Source organism: Leucopleurus acutus (assembly GCF_964270905.1).
Source record: "Leucopleurus acutus genome assembly, chromosome: 10".
NCBI classification, from domain to species: domain Eukaryota; kingdom Metazoa; phylum Chordata; class Mammalia; order Artiodactyla; family Delphinidae; genus Leucopleurus; species Leucopleurus acutus.
In genome coordinates, this window is record NC_139153.1 from 48,143,535 (window position 1) to 48,159,174 (window position 15,640).

Genomic DNA, 15,640 nt, shown 5'->3' on the forward strand with positions numbered 1-15,640 from the left:
GATCTCCTGGGGGTCTTGTTAAAAAGTAGATTCTGTTTCAACGGGTGTGGGGCGGGACCTGGGAGTTAAACAGATTCCCAGGGGACCCGATGTTGGACCACACCTAACGACAAGGATTGAAACTGCTAGGCCACGAAGAGTTAGTCTACATCAGCAACCACAGTACCACCGCCACTGTCAGCCTTGGACATCGGTCCAGGACTGCGCCAGGGAAAGCCTAAACCTAACGCGCAAAGGAGCCAACGCCGGGAGAAGGAGGCCTAGGACTCTGCCGGCGGCCCCGCCCCTCTAGGCCCTCGGGGAGCCTCTATTGGCCACCGCACCCACGTGAGCGTCGCGTCACGTGAGGCCGCAGTCCAACGCGGAGTGTGTTCCTCCGAGGGTCCGTGGCTGGCGCAGCGGGCTCCAAGGTGGGATGTCACAGGCCGAGAGGGGCAGTGTGTGCGCAGCCGCCTGCACCGACGCCTCCGCCAGCTTCCATCCGCCTCCCCAGGCCAGCTCGCTGCGGCGCCGCATTTGGGGACACCTAAAATCTGTTCTCCGATTGGGTTAGTTCGCTTTTGGGGAAGATGCACACCTCCTACATCCACTCTCTACCTTTTTAAAAATATATATATTTATTTATTTGGCCATGCCGGGACTTAGTTGGGGCACGTGGGATCTTTTTAGTTGGGGCACGTGGGAGCTAGTTCCCGGGGCCAGGGATTGAACCCAGGCCCCCTGCATTGGGAGAGTTTTAGCCACTGGACCACCAGGGAAGTCTTCTGTATCTCTCATTTTGACTGAGAGAAATGTTCTGGACATTCCCCCCAATGCTGAGAACTCCTGAACTACCTCCCCATGTCTGCTAAGGTGTACGTCTTTGCCGCTTCCATCCCGAGTCATAGGCCAGCTTCTGCTTGTTAAAAGAAGTTTCATTGCATCTGCAACCCAGGGTTAGGCCCTGACCTAAGAATCGGTAGACAGGCTGATTCTTTAGGTGTAAGCCTGTTTAGGGCTAACCCAGTGGGAGCTGCCATGCTTGCGGTTGGTATCCTGCTGGCTGTAATTGTTGGAGTAAGTGGTCCAAAGTAAGATGAGTGACTGTGAGCCATGAGCTTTTTCTAGTCTTCTCAGTTGTGCAGCGGACCTTCATAAGCCTTTACGTAAGCAGGCTGGCACTGGCATATACAGTGCTTCTGTTAAATCATGCAGAGACACTCTTTCCTCAAGACCCTATGTATTCAGTTGCTGGGAAACTGTTAACGAGAAATGAGAGTATTAGGTTTAGATGGAAACCATCCCCAGAGGAAGCAGCTCTGTCTGCAGGCAGGTTTAAAACTCAAAACCAAGCAAGGGGTCTGCATATCCTTTGTGTAGGAGGCTTCTGAAGGTCCTCTCTTCTCTCAAGGCTCTCCTTTAAAAAAGAAAGAAATCTGCAAGTTCTTCAAGTGATGCTTGGGATCGCCCTTCAAATAGTCCCAGGTGTGGTTTCCCCAGGAATGGCTGTGTCCTGGTTCAGAGCAAGGAGCCACACTGCCTGGGCTTGAATCCTGGCGGCTCCCCGCAGCTGTGGCGCTTTAGGCAAGTTACTTAATGCCTCAGGATTTTTATCTGTAAAATGAAGTTAAGGAACAAATGCAAATGTACTTAAAACAATTCGCAGAGGGCCTGGTTCAGAGTAAAAGCTCAAGAATGCCCAGTGGGACCGGCCCGAGGGGGATGCAGCCTTCACAGCATGGCGGGGAGACAGGACTTAAACGTGCTTTACCTGCTTCCAGGAAGGGGGGACTCTGCCCCTGATTTACTCATCCCTCCTATCGAGTAATAAGTACTTGGCCCTCCGGGATTGAACTTCAAGCCTTGGTCACTGTGGGGGCAGTAAGAGACTGGTGTTCAATAGAAAATAACTGGATAGGAATTCGCATTTGACCTCGGCCCAAGGTCACATGGCTGGCAAGATGGCCAAATATGGGTCTTCTCTGAGGTTGTTTCAGGTGTAAAGTGGGTGTGCGCCCTGCTGAGGGTTAAGTGAAGCCCTGTGCAGGAAAGCTCTGAGGACCCCCAGGCTGTGGTGGCCCGGCTGCCAGCAGTAACCATGACCCTGGCTGCTGTGAGGGGGTCTGCCGGTCATGCTGCCCAGGGCTGGCCGTGGCTGCAGTGACACTTTCTCCTGCAGGTGAACGTGGGCTTCTGCGTCTTAGGCATTATTGTGATGGCTACCACCAATTCTCTGATGTGGACGTTCTTTAGCCGGGGCCTCAGTTTCTCCATGTCTTCAGCCATTGCATCTGTCACAGTGACTTTTTCAAATATCCTCAGCTCGGTAAGTAGCCTGAGCGTACGGTCCCTCTGTCCCAAACCTGGGCTCTGGGAGGGTTCTGGGTGGGTTGTCCTTGGGCAACCCCTGCTTCTACATAGGAGAAGGGCCAGGAACTGAAGCAGAGGTTGGGCTGTGTCTTGACTCCCGGTGGCTGCCCCTCTAATCTCTAACTTGGAGGAATTCTCAAGTTAGATGGGGATGAAGTCCAACTGTCAAAAGCCTACTTGCTTGCTGCTCCTCAGGGGTCTGTGAACTCAGGCAGGAGCTGTGGAGGGTCGAGGTTCTTCTCTCCCAGGTGGGGCTGAGCCACTCAGCCCTGCAGTCCAGGCAGGGAGGACTTGGTGGACCAGTTGTGTGCTGGGCCTGGCTGCCGGCCTCTGCTGGGCTTTCTTGTGCACTTTGCTGGGTCCGATGCTGTGAGGAGGTACCCTCCCCACTTCTCCAGGTGAGATACGCTGAAGGTAACAGATGGGTTTCAGGCCCAAGACTTCCAGCTCCAGACCTTTCCTCCCACCCTAGGAGGGCACTCAGCCACAGGGGAGTCATGTGGTGCCCACCCACTGTGGTCGCATCCTGTGGGCATGTGCCTGCCCAGCCTCACAGCTGTCTCTGTCCTGCAGGCCTTCCTGGGTTTTGTGTTGTATGGAGAGTGCCAGGAGGTCTTGTGGTGGGGAGGAGTCTTCCTCATCCTCTGCGGACTCACCCTGATCCACAGGGAGCTCCCACCACCCGGGAAGGCTCTTCCACACAAGCAGCAGTAGCACCAGCGGGCTGGGTGGACCCGCTGGAAAGACAGTGATGGCGGCTCAGGCTCGGGTTGGCGTGTGGGGACTGCTTCTCAGGGCGATCTGGGTGTGCAGCCTTCTGACCCTCGGCCAAAGAGAGATGCTTCCCAGGGAACCAGGCCTGTGACCGAGCAGCCTTGCGGGTGGACAGCTCCGGCTTCGCAGCAGTGTTCTGCCCGAAGCCTTCTCGGTCCGTCTGCTCGGTGCTGTTGATTCTCACGCTCCACAACCCACCCGGTGAGCCATGGCAGGTGTGGGAGACCCTGGGGTTGGTGGGCTTCCTGTATAGACTCGAAACCATGCTGTAACTGCAGTCCTGTTGCCTAACAAAGGCCAGTCATGGAATTTTGGAATCAGTGACTGGTGGGGCTTTCGACAACTTCACACTGATATGTCAGGCCGTCAGCGTCATGCTTCTGGATTATGGCAAGAGAAGGAAAATTAGATTAATAAATACTTTTTTTGTAAGTTAAAACTGCCAGGTGTGGAATCTTAATTCTTTCCTACTTTTTTTCCTTTCCTAAGTTTTTGGAGTAAGAGCAACCAGGGTGAGCTGCAATTCCCGGAGGGGGAGTTGAAACTCCTCCCGCTGCTTCCAGACCTGGGGCCTGACTGCTCTCTGCCTGCGTGGTTCCTTCCTGACTTCACGCAGGCTGGTGCTCTTCAAATTCAGGAGCATGTGTCCATTCCCTTGGTCCCAAGGAGAAAAGCTTGACCTCACTTTGGGGGCCTAGTTTTATTTTACTTATTAGGAAAGGAAACTGGCCCAGAGGTTGCTCCCACCCCCTCATGTTACCTCTTCTGCCTTTTGGTCCCGTGGCTTTTTTGTATCTTACGCCACGTGAATCTAATTCCTAGTTCAAAACAGTCTGTTTGCTGCCTGCACCCCCTCCCCGATGCTCACCTGCCCCAGTTCCCCGGGGCTCCCCTGGCTGTCTGAGAGCCCTCTCAGCTCTCCTGAGCCTGACTGCCGGCCCCAGGAGGTCTCCTTTCACATCCCCTGCAGGAGAGAGGGCCTTCTTAGCCACGAGGCTGGGGGAGAGAAGGGTCGAGGCTGGGGGAGAGAAGGGTCGTGTCCAGCTGGCCCCTCCTCCCCACGCACATAGCACCTTCATTGCTCTCCTCCATTACTCGTGGCAGTGGCCGGATGCTCTCCAGAGCTGTTCTGTGACTCCCACTGACTTCGCTGTGGCCCAGCCCCCTCTCCAGCTGCTCCCTTGCTGCCTCCTTCCCTCCCCCACTCACCGTGCCTGAGTCACCCACACGTCTGCATCTCAGCAGTTCTGGAGGCCAGCACGGCCAGTCGTGCCTCCATGCTTTTGTGCCTGCTTTTCCCTTTGCCTTGGATTCCCTCCCCCTTCCCCTGTCCCTGGAAAACTCCTTCATATCCAACAGGGCACAATTTGCTGTGCTTTCTGAGCTCCCACAAGGGCCAAGGCCAAGCTGTGAGTCACAGAATGGTAATTGACTAGCCCCACTTTGACACATTGAAGCCTCCCAGCCTCACTGGGAAGGGAGGTACTCTTGTTACTCTCTTGTTATTTTAGAGGTGAGGAAACTAAGGCTCAGAGAGGTTGGGTCATTTGCCCAAGGTCACACAGCTAATGAATGCCTAAATCACTGTGTGACTCCAGGGTTCGGCTCTTAATCCATACAAGCATCCTGCCTCCCCCTTCAGCACGTTAAAGCCCCGGAGAGGTCCTGTGGACGAGGAGCCTGTTTTCCAGTGTCTAATAGCACTCCCCGAGTCTCACCTCCTACCCCTCTGAAGGTGATGCTCCCTGGAACACTCTTCACAACTCCATGATCAAATCTGACCCCATTATTCTACCTGTGAGGAAGATGAAGACCATTCAAGGCTTTGCAGGGTGTGTTCACATACGTGAGTCAGGCACCCTGCCAAGGCCAGACGTGAAGGCTGCTGAGAGCTGGTGGCCGGGCCTCCCTGAGCAGTTCACGAATAGGGCAAGAAGAGGTCCATCTCAAAGCAGACGTTGTCCTGAGGGGACCCAGCCTCCCATCCAGACGCCTGCTGGATACATAAAGATGCTTGGTGCTGACCCAGACCCTCTCACTCTCAACAGATGTGCCTGCAGGAGACCACGGGACACAACGAGATGTTTGTCTAAGAGGAAGGTTTGTCATTTTTCAAAAAGCAGAGAGACACGTGTCTCCACCTAAGAAGATGAGGAAGTGTCCACTGTGTCTCTTTCCTCATTTCAGAGGTATCGTATCTTTTTTTTTTTGCGGTACGCGGGCCTCTCACTGTTGTGGCCTCTCCCGCTGTGGAGCACAGGCTCCGGACACGCAGGCTCAGCGGCCATGGCTCATGGGCCCAGCCACTCCGCGGCACGTGGGATCTTCCCGGACCAGGGCACGAATCCGTGTCCCCTGCATCGGCAGGCGGACTCTCAAGCACTGCGCCACCAGGGAAGTCCCAGAGGTATCGTACCTTGATACGAGAATGAACTGTGTGTCTGTATTTGTCTTTCTGGTGTGCACCCTGGATGATGGGTTGGAGTTTGTTTGCTCTGGAGCTGACAGTTTGACGTCCAGGTTCAACAGCCAATAACCTGATTAGTGTTACTAATTTTTTTTCTGGTTTTAAAATTTTACTTATTTTTTTAATGTGTATAATTCAGTATTTTGTTAGTATATTCACAAAGTTTTCAACCATCACCACTGTCTAATTCCAGAACATCTTACCACCACGAAAAGAAACTCCCACACCCATTAGCAGTCACTCTCCATGCCACGGTACCCCAGCCCCCTGGCAATCAAATCTGCTTTCTATTCCGGACACTTCATAGGCATAGAATCATACAGTATATGGCCTTTTGCGTCTGGCTTCTTTCATTTAGCATAATATTTTAAAGGCACATCCCGGTTGTAACATGTATCAGTATTTCTTTTTATGACTGAATGCTATTCCATTGTGTGCACGTACCACATTTTGTTTAGCCATTCACCTTGTGATGGACATATGGGTTGTGTCCACTTTGTGGCTATTGTGAGTAATGCTGATAAGAATATTTGTGTACACGTTTTTGTGTGGACTTGTCGGATTAGAAATGAGCTTATAGCTTCTGATACAAGAAGACAAGATTTTGCTCCTGCAGATCTGTGGATGTGGATTTACTAACTCCTCCTCGTCTCCACAAGAAAGGGAGGAAAATGTATCAGGATGCAACGTCTTTATGATTTAGACAGGGCCTCGCCTCCCTTCTTCCTCAGAACCGGGAGATGCTCACAGAGCTTGGTCGGGGGCAGGTTTGAATCCCCAAAGCAATGCTGATGAGGCTCTCCTTCCAAAAGAGACTACCAGCTTCCTTTGGAAGAAGAGGACATAGTTTTCCCCCACCTCTGGGAGGCACGCTCGTGCCATAAGCACACAGCGACTTAGGCCCTACTGTGTGCCAGGCGCTGGCGGCACTGAGAGATTCGTGGTGCAGAGCCTTTCCTCACACATTATCCCAGTTAAACAACAGGTCTCTGAGCTGCTCACCCGTTCGTTGACGCGTGGATTCATTCCTCTGTTGAGCACTGACCGTGTGCCAGGCCATGGGCTGGGGACACAGAAATGAGAAGATTCCATTCCTGGCTATAAAATCAGTCCCCTGTGAGTTTCATTTTGAAATATATACCCATCTCTCACCCCTCCTGTTGTTTTCAGGCCCTTCTTCCCTGCCTTTCTCTCTTCTCCCTTCTACTCATCCCATCATCTCTGGGTTAATGTGAAATTCGGTCCATGCCTATCTTTCTAGGAGAGTTTGCATTTTGAACTTCCTGTCCCGTGGTAGGGCCTGAAGCCTGTCCCCTCTGTGAGTAGAGAGCAGAGGGTCTTAAGTGGGATGTCCCTGACCCCAATATCGCAGGAGTTGGCTGGGATCCATCACTTGGGAAGGCCAGACCGTGGCGTGGTTTGGGAGCTGCAATACTGGGGCCTCAGAGTCCCAGTGGCCTGTGACCAGACCCTGGTGTCACCTGTGCCAGGCAGGGAATGTGAAAATAGATGACTCTTTGGGACCAGCTGATGGATAAAATGCCATCACACAAGGAACTGAGTTAGAGCCACATCTCCTGCGGCCCAGAAGTTCTGGGCAGGAAGAGAGAAGGAAGGCGTGCTGGGTTCCTCGGCTGACAGCCAATATATCCCACCCTCTCTGCACTGCCACTTTGCATCTGTAAACTGAGGATGTCAGAATGGACACTGTCTCTGAGGTTCCCCGTAGAGCTCATTTTCTGTAGAGTATTTAGAATTGCCCTCACCTGATTACAGCACCCTTTACTGAGCCTGGCACCATAGAACCTGCTTTAGACACATGACCTCCTACTCCCCCAACAGACCTGTGACATGGGTGTTCTTATCTCCATCTTCCAGATGAGGTGATGGAGGCACAGAGAGGTTGAGTAACTTGCCCAAGGTCACACAGCAGGTCTGTTGAGGGAACCAGGACTCAGGCCCAGTTCTGTCTGACCCCAAAGTCTGTTCCCCTTGGATGCTTTTATACTCACTCTGGCTTGGAAGTCACCAGAGAAGGTTCATCTTGTTCAAGCCCCTCACTGGTCAAAGGAGATGAAGGAGGCCCAGAGAAGTGAAGCAGCTAAAACCCAGACCTCCTCCCTCCCAGGCCAGGATGCTTTCCAGAAGGCTTCTCTTTGTTTCTGTTCTAAATAGTGAATTTAACTTTTGAATAGGTAATTCATGCACATGGTGCTAAATTCTGATGATGGAAAAGGAAATACAGAGAAAAGTAAGCATCGCCCTCCCATCCCTGAGCCCCCAGAGCAGGACCAGGGCCTCCCTGCAGACAGAGCCCAGCCCCAGGTTTTTGTAAGTGCTGTGTGCACTAGGCCTTGGTTTCTTTTATTCGGAGGACTGCAGAAAGCTGCTGACCCGGTTCTCATTATTCCAAGTGACTGGGGTACCTCTGCCTCTCCTATGGCAGCAAAGGTGACTGTCGGGTCCTGGGCACCTTACTCGTTTTTTTTTCAGCTGCGCCACAGGACGTGTGGGATCTTAGTTCCCCTACCAGGGATCAAACCCACGCCCCCTGCATTGGGGGCTCAGAGTCTTAACCACTGGACCGCCAGGGAAGTCCCTGGGCACCTTACTCAGTCCCTTCACTTCTCAGGCGAGGAATCAAACAAAGCCGACTTTCCCAGGGACATGCAATGCGTTACTGCAGGGTTGGGGCTCCGTCTCAGATCCCCTCTCCCCTGGTCTGGGACTTCTGCTGCCACACCAGGCTGGCTCCTTTCAGTAGAATTAACATCACTTGAGAAAATGACAAGTGCCCCTGTGGAGAGCAGAGCATTAATGTCTATCGATATTACAAATGTTTAAGCTCTTTGGCCCAACATTTCCACTTCAAGGCATTAAATCCTTCCTATAGATAATACACACAAACAGGTAAAATGATCTCTGTACAAGCTTATTCTTTGCAGTGCTGATTGTACTAGGGAGATGTTGAAAGCAACCCAAATGCCTATGCATAGGGTGCTAGTTAAATAAATGATGGGCCAGCCATACAATGGAACACTATGCAGCCGTGAAAAAGAATGGGCCAGGTCTCCACATGCTGATGGAAAGATCTCCAGTGTTTCCAAGATACATTTTCTGTGCAAAGACTCAAAGCACAGAACACATTGCTCCCCTTTGTATGAATTAGAAGGGAAATTATGCATAAACATATTTGCTTCTCAGTGCATATAACATCTCTGGAAAGCTCTAAAAGAAACTAGCAACTAGGATGCATTAAAGTGGCTAGGGGTACTTTTAAAATTTTGAACCATGTGGAGGCATTATTTGTTCAAAATATAGAACAAAATTTTAAAAATCACAAGCATCTCTAACTTTTTCAACTTGAAATGAAAAAAACAAAACTAGAAAGTTAGTCAAGGTTAGTCCAGCTCTTCTAGAGTTGATCTTGACGGTAGCTGGAATGGCTAGACACACGCAGGTGAGGTCACGGGGCCTGGCCCTATTTTGGGGTGACATATGAGACAAACGGGTGTCATTCTCCATTTTCTTTCCCTTTTAAATTGGCTCATCTTGGCTCCTGGTTCCTAGGTCTGATATGTAAGGTTCCAAGGTTTTATTATTCGTAATCACTGCCCCTTTCCCAAAACCCACCCATGGCAGCCAGGGCAGGATCACGACTAACCCAGGACCGCATATTTACGACTCGTTTCCTCCCCGGAGGACGGACTCCGAGGAAGCCCCAGACATCAGGGCTGGAGTCTCGCCCAGAGAATGCAGGAAAGAAGCTGAAGGGCTTGTGGGCACATCCAGCAGTGAGTGGGTGAAATCTTGCCTTGGCCAACCACCTCCAAACCCTTGTCTTTCATCTGGAGGGTATGCAGGGCCTCCACCCTCTCACCCCAACTTGTGGCTGTGTGGCCCTGCGCTGCTCCCTGTTTTATCCCTCTAAAAAATCTTTATTTCAGCATAATTTCAGATGCACAGAAATCTAGTCAGCATAGTAAGAAGATTTCCCATATAACCGTCACCCGGATTCCCCAAATGATTCCACCCTTGTGACTCCCCCGACTCCAAGCCCCTGTGACCTCCTGGCAGGCTGTGTTCTGCAGACTCCGCTCTTGTTTGAGAAGCATCTCCAAAGGCAAGGAAGGCTGCTCTGAAAAGCTGCAGAGAGACAAACTCAGACCCTCCGGGCTTCCAGCTGCTTCTTTCTTGGAGTGACATTGAAGAAGGAGACGAAGGCAATATGAAAAATTATCTTAGAGTGAAGGTGTTTCACAGGAAACAGGAAACCTAGGAACAGAAAGAAAAAGGTAAATAAAATTGACTTCATAGAAGTTAAAATATACGTGTGGCAAAGCCTACAGAGTCAGAAGGTAATGGTGCTGTGAAAAGTACTTCCAATACACCTAATAAGCAAAAGCTATCCTGTAGTATAAAAAGAGCTCTTGTAGATCTATTTGAAAAATGACCAACATTCCCGAAGTTAAATGGACTAAGAATAGTACTAGGTACTTCAATGTATCATAATATATGAAAAGGTCTTCAATCTGAGTAGTAATGAGGGTGATCATGAAGCCAAATTGCAACAGCTATGAGATTTCATTTTTTCACCCATCAGATTGGCCAAGATTAAAAGTTTAGAGTAAGCGGTGTTTTCACTTTTGTTTTTAAGGCATCTTCCCATCTTTTTATGGGAGTGTCACAATGAAGTCTCTGGAAGGCTCTTTGGCAACATTTCCTGAAGGTAAAGATGCACATATCATGTGACACAGCTGTTCCACTTTGGAAGATTTGTTACAAATAAGTGCAAAGACACATGTCCAAGAAAGTTATAGATGCAATAGTAGCTTCCAGAAACTACGGGACCTACTAGGGTGGTTAGGAAATAAATTCCATGGTATGTTGAGAAAGCTCCCACTTGAATAAATAAATATTTGTCTATGGCAGAGAAAACTGGAAAGATACTTAGATGCTTCATACTGATTGCCTCGAGAGAGGATCACTGGGGTGGAAGAGAGATTTAATTGTTGCAGTGGACATTTCTCACTTTCTGTCTGACCTGTTTGGGATTCTTTGTGATTCCTTTCTTCTTCTTTTTAATAATATTTCTTTTATTATTTATTTAGTTATTTGGCTGCACTGGGTCTTAGTTGCGGCACGCAGGATCTTTTGTTGAGGCATGCGGGATCTAGTTCCCTGACCAGGGATCGAACCTGGGCCCCCTGCGTTGGGAGCGCGGGGTCTTAGCCACTGGACCACCGGGGAAGTCCCTTTTTCTTCTTAATTAGAGAGGAACGGTAAGACAACTTTTCTTCAGTTATTGTTTCTTCCAATTCTTATAAGTGACATTATCAAAGTTATCCACTTTACTGTGACAATTTGACCAGGTGAAAACCTGCAGAATTCCTAAGTCATGAGGTTGTTTAGGCATTTACATGGAGTGAACAAACACACATGACGGTGATGGTTGTATAGTAGATATGGTATAATTAGGAGAAAGATATTCCAGTTAAGTAATGCTGCAGCATGAGGTAAGAGACAGAAAATGTATTAAATGTAGAATTGCATAAATTCTGCAAGTGGAGAGAGGATAGCTGTTCTCTGGTTGCACAACTGACACTGAATTTAGGAGAAAAATCGACTTGTTTCACTTCCTAATTATTTCCAGTTCTTCTGTGTAACCTCATTGTCATCCTTGCTACATATGAATGTCAGTCATTGTCCTTCTTTGCCTTTTGTTAAGGACACAGAGTTCTCACTGCTCTCCTCACCCCCAGTCATCCACGCAGGCCCTGGTAGTTTCTGATGTGTGGTTTCAATATTTTTCTAAAACAATGAGAAATTTAAGTGATGAATTAAGGTTCACGTGCAACACTGTGATCACTTAATTGTGGTAAGAGTGGAGCAGCTTCAATGGACCAGAGTCTTAACTCAGGCAGTTAGCGCTAGGAGATGTGTGAAGACTGATAAGATAGGATGATGGTGTTTTTCTTAGAGAGACGCGTAAGACTTGTTGAAAGTAACTATGGAGAGTTCTTTGGAAATGGAGGGAGGAAACTGCAAGGAAGCTCCCTTTAGTCACTCCAAGGTCTTAGGCACCTAGTGGTGGTGTGTTCTGATGTACAAATGATGGAGATGGAGACTTGGCAAATGTGCTGGGTTTCTGAGAATCTGGGAAATCAGATTCTGTCCTTGTGATTTAAACAAATTTCTAGGCAGAAAGACTGAAGACTAGATGCTGTTGGTATACAGAGATTATTACGTTTTCCCAGGCTTAGATTGGTGGCAGTTTGACGGAGAGGGGGTGTTGAATGAAACAAACTTTGTGAATATAGCTTTAAAATGTCACACGGCAACCTAGATGTTGGAGATGAGGAAGCCTTCCAGACACTGTAATAGGCAGGTCAGCAAGGCGTGTGCTGTGCTTCACAGAAAACGAGGTGCCAGGAACATAACTGCAACATAAATTATGTCCACTTTAAATAAGTGACCTTCCGCCCACACATGGCAGGGACCTTTCTCTTAACAGAGTGATAGTCTTGTCAAGAGTTCTGGGTTCTGGGGACTTCCCTGCTGGTGCAGTGGTTAAGAATCCACCTACCAATGCAGGGGACACAGGTTCGAGCCCTGGTCCTGGACAATCCCACATACCGCAGAGCAGCTAAGCGCATGCGCCACAACTACTGAGCCTGCGCTCTAGAGCCCGCGAGCCACAACTACTGAGACCATGTGCCACAACTACTGAAGCCCACACGCCTATAGCCCATGCTCTGCAACAAGAGAAGACACCGCAATGAGAAGCCCACACACTGCAACCCGCTCACTGCAACTAGAGAAAAGCCACACAGAGCAACGAAGACCCAACGCAGCCAGAAATAAATAAATAATAAGAGTTCTGGGTTCTGCATGAGGCGTCACTTAGTTGTGTGAGAAGTTCACCAGTCAGAGGCAGTGAGCCTTTCTTTTTTTTTTTTTTTTTTTTTTTGCGGTACGCGGGCCCCTCACTGTTGTGGCCTCTCCCGTTGCGGAGCACAGGCTCCGGATGCGCAGGCTCAGCAGCCATGGCTCACGGGCCCAGCCGCTCCGTGGCATGCGGGATCTTCCCATACCGGCGCACGAACCTGCGTCCCCTGCATCGGCAGGCGGACTCTCAACCACTGCACCACCAGGGAAGCCCGAGCCTTTCTTTTTTAAACAGTTTATTTAGTTTCTAGACTAGAAGTTCCCAAGTTTTTCACAACCCACGTTGTCTTTGTACTTATCTTGACTGGAGTGGAAGGAGGATTTTTTTCAGTTGTGGTAATTGATACAGTGGAGTTGAGTAGCAGGTTAGGCTCACATTTAACGTTGGTATAAATGAAATATAATAATGTGTCATTTTCTGTAGCTGGTAGTTTGTTTTCAGCTATACCAAGAATGGACTAATGCATATGTATCAAAAAGAAGATGTACGTTTGGTGCTATGTACACAGGGAATAGGTAGGTGCTCATAGCTGATAAAATGGCTGTGAAAACTTACAAGGTGCCTTTTCGTTTTTCACTTCTCTCTGGCATTGTCTACATGCAGGCATTGTGTGCATTTTTGTTCTCTCATAATTCCAGTGTGGTTGCCCAACTATCAAGCATCGAACCATGTTCCATGCAGCAAGAAGGAGCATGTGTGAATCTCATAGGACATAATAGAGGTTTTGATTTGAAGCCACTCCTTTTCGACTTGGGAGACATAATGCTCCCCTGATCTTCTCTTTCCATATCATTGGTCAGAATTCTGTCACATGGCCACTCTAAGAAGATACACGTTCTGTAGCACAGGCCCACATGTGAGGAGATAGTTGTGAATGGCTGATGTTACCTGAACTCTTTCACAGAGCCTGACCCAAAGGATATGACAAATGGTTAAATGTTTGAATTCAGGATTGTGTGGCTGGTACCCAAAGGAGTGCTTTGTAGGGGACTTTGGCTTCATTTGGGCCAGTTCCCTTCCTCTGTTGTGTGTGAGTCCTGATGTCACCCCTTGAAGGGGCCGTCACCTGACAGGAGAGGTGATGATGTTATTGATGATGATGATGATGACTTGCATTTCTTTGAACTTGTTAAGAATAAAATAGCTTCTAGTATAATTGTCCCAGAAAATTGTGTTTCTGTTAAAGTGCTTTTTATTTTATTTTGTTCAACAGGCAGGGAAGGGACTAAATGGGCTAAAAGAATATGAACTCTGAAGGTTAAGTTTCTGTTGGGCAGGTTTAGGAAAGACAGTGAGGGGAAATGCCCCAGAGACAGGGAGAGCAGTGCACACAGGGGGCTCCTTCCCCAGCCCCGCCCAGATCTACGCCCTCAGGAGGCTGTGTCCAGGTCTGTCCTACCCTGGGTCCTCCCCTCCCTGCACAGGTTACAGGAGATCAGTGTTGGGCTGGCTGCTCCTCCCACACCTCAGCGGCAGATGGTCACATTTTGCTGAAACCCAAAAGCAGATGTGCGGGAGCAAAGACCTCTATGTTTTAGAGTCTTTTTTTTTTTTTTTTTTAAATTTTGGCTGTGCTGGGTCTTAGTTGCGGCATGTGGGCTCATAGTTGTGACATGTGGACTCTTAGTTGCAGCATGGGTGTGAGATCTAGTTCCCCGAGCGGGGATCAAACCCGGGCCACCTGCACTGGGAGCACAGAGCCTTACCCACTGGACCTCCAGGGAAGTCCCCGAGTCTTTTTTTTTTTTTTAATAGAAGTGTAGTTGATTTATAATGTTGTGTTAATTTCTGCTTGGAGTCTTAATTTCTCATTAAATCCTGCACTTCATAAGCCATGCCATCTGGCACCCTGCTTTCCATTTCTGCAGATCCAGTATTTGTACAAGTTCAAACATGTAAATAAACATGTATGTTGTGAAATGATTACCACATTCAAGCTAATTAACATACCTGTCATCTCACTTACTTCCATTTTTTGCTGGTGAGAACACTTGAGTACACTCTCCTAGCAAATCTTAAGTATAATGTACCCTATAATTGTTTCACCGGGCTGTACTTAGATTTCCAGAATTCATTCATCCTGCATCACTGAATTTTGGTACCATTTGAGCAGCATCTCCTGTCTCCCCCATAGCAAGTTCCAGACAGTCAAGGTTCTGCTGTTTTATGAGCTGGTCTTCAGTATAATTCCACATATAATTGAGATAATACGGTATTTTCCTTTCTGTGTGTGTTGGCTTATTCCACTTAGCATAATGTCTTTCAGATTCATTCATGTTGTCTCAAATGGAAGGATGTCCTTTTTTTTCCCAGGCTGAATAATATTCATTCTCTATATCACATTTTTTATCTATTTCTGCTAGACACCAGGGAAACAATAATAGGACGGCGCGTCAAATTTCTAGATGCCTAAATTAAATACAAAAATAAAACAAAAATTGGTAACATCAAATTTTACTGAGACCGGGGAGGAATTTTTTTTTTATTTTTATTGGAATATAGTTGCTTTACAATGTTGTGTTTCTACTGTAAAGCAAAGTGAATCAGCTATACGTAGACATATATCTGAGAATGGAGAGGAGTTAAAATTACCATGTATTGCTGATGGAAGTAAAAAAATACAGCCAGTTAGGAAAACTGATTGGCTTTTACTTATAAACTTAAAACTTTACCATATTAGGAAAAAAATAAAAGTGTACATAAAACAATGAAAACTCTCTGAACTTCTAAGACACCCTTCCTTTCTGTATTCCTCCAGCCACCTATAGGTAGCTTCTTTTTTAAAAAAAATATTTATTTATTTATTTATTTATTTTGACTGCATTGGGTCTTCGTTGCTGTGCACGGGGTTTTCTCTAGTTGCGGCGAGTGCAGACTACTCTTTGTTGTGGTGTGAGGGCTTCTCACTGTTGTGGAGCATGGGCTCTAGGCGCATGGGCTTCGGTAGTTGTGGCATGTGGGCTCAGTAGTTGTGGCTCGCAGGCTCTAAAGCACAGCCTCAGTAGTTGTGGCGCATGGGCTTAGTTGCTCCACGGCATGTGGGATCTTCCCGGACCAGGGCTCAAAGCCGTGCCCCCTGCACTGGCAGGTGGATTCTTACC

At 48.3% G+C, this 15,640-nt stretch overlaps 1 protein-coding gene across 1 annotated transcript; it reads left to right on the top strand.

The window, feature by feature from the left end:
• Nucleotides 1-1,017: 1,017 nt before the first annotated feature.
• LOC309967612 (transmembrane protein 42-like) lies at nucleotides 1,018-3,063 on the top strand (the record flags this gene model as incomplete). Its single annotated transcript, XM_082848391.1, has 3 exons — nucleotides 1,018-1,056; nucleotides 2,159-2,305; nucleotides 2,923-3,063. The coding sequence occupies 3 exons, from the start codon at nucleotides 1,018-1,020 to the stop codon at nucleotides 3,061-3,063; spliced, it is 327 nt and encodes a 108-aa protein (XP_082704517.1).
• Nucleotides 3,064-15,640: the final 12,577 nt, after the last annotated feature.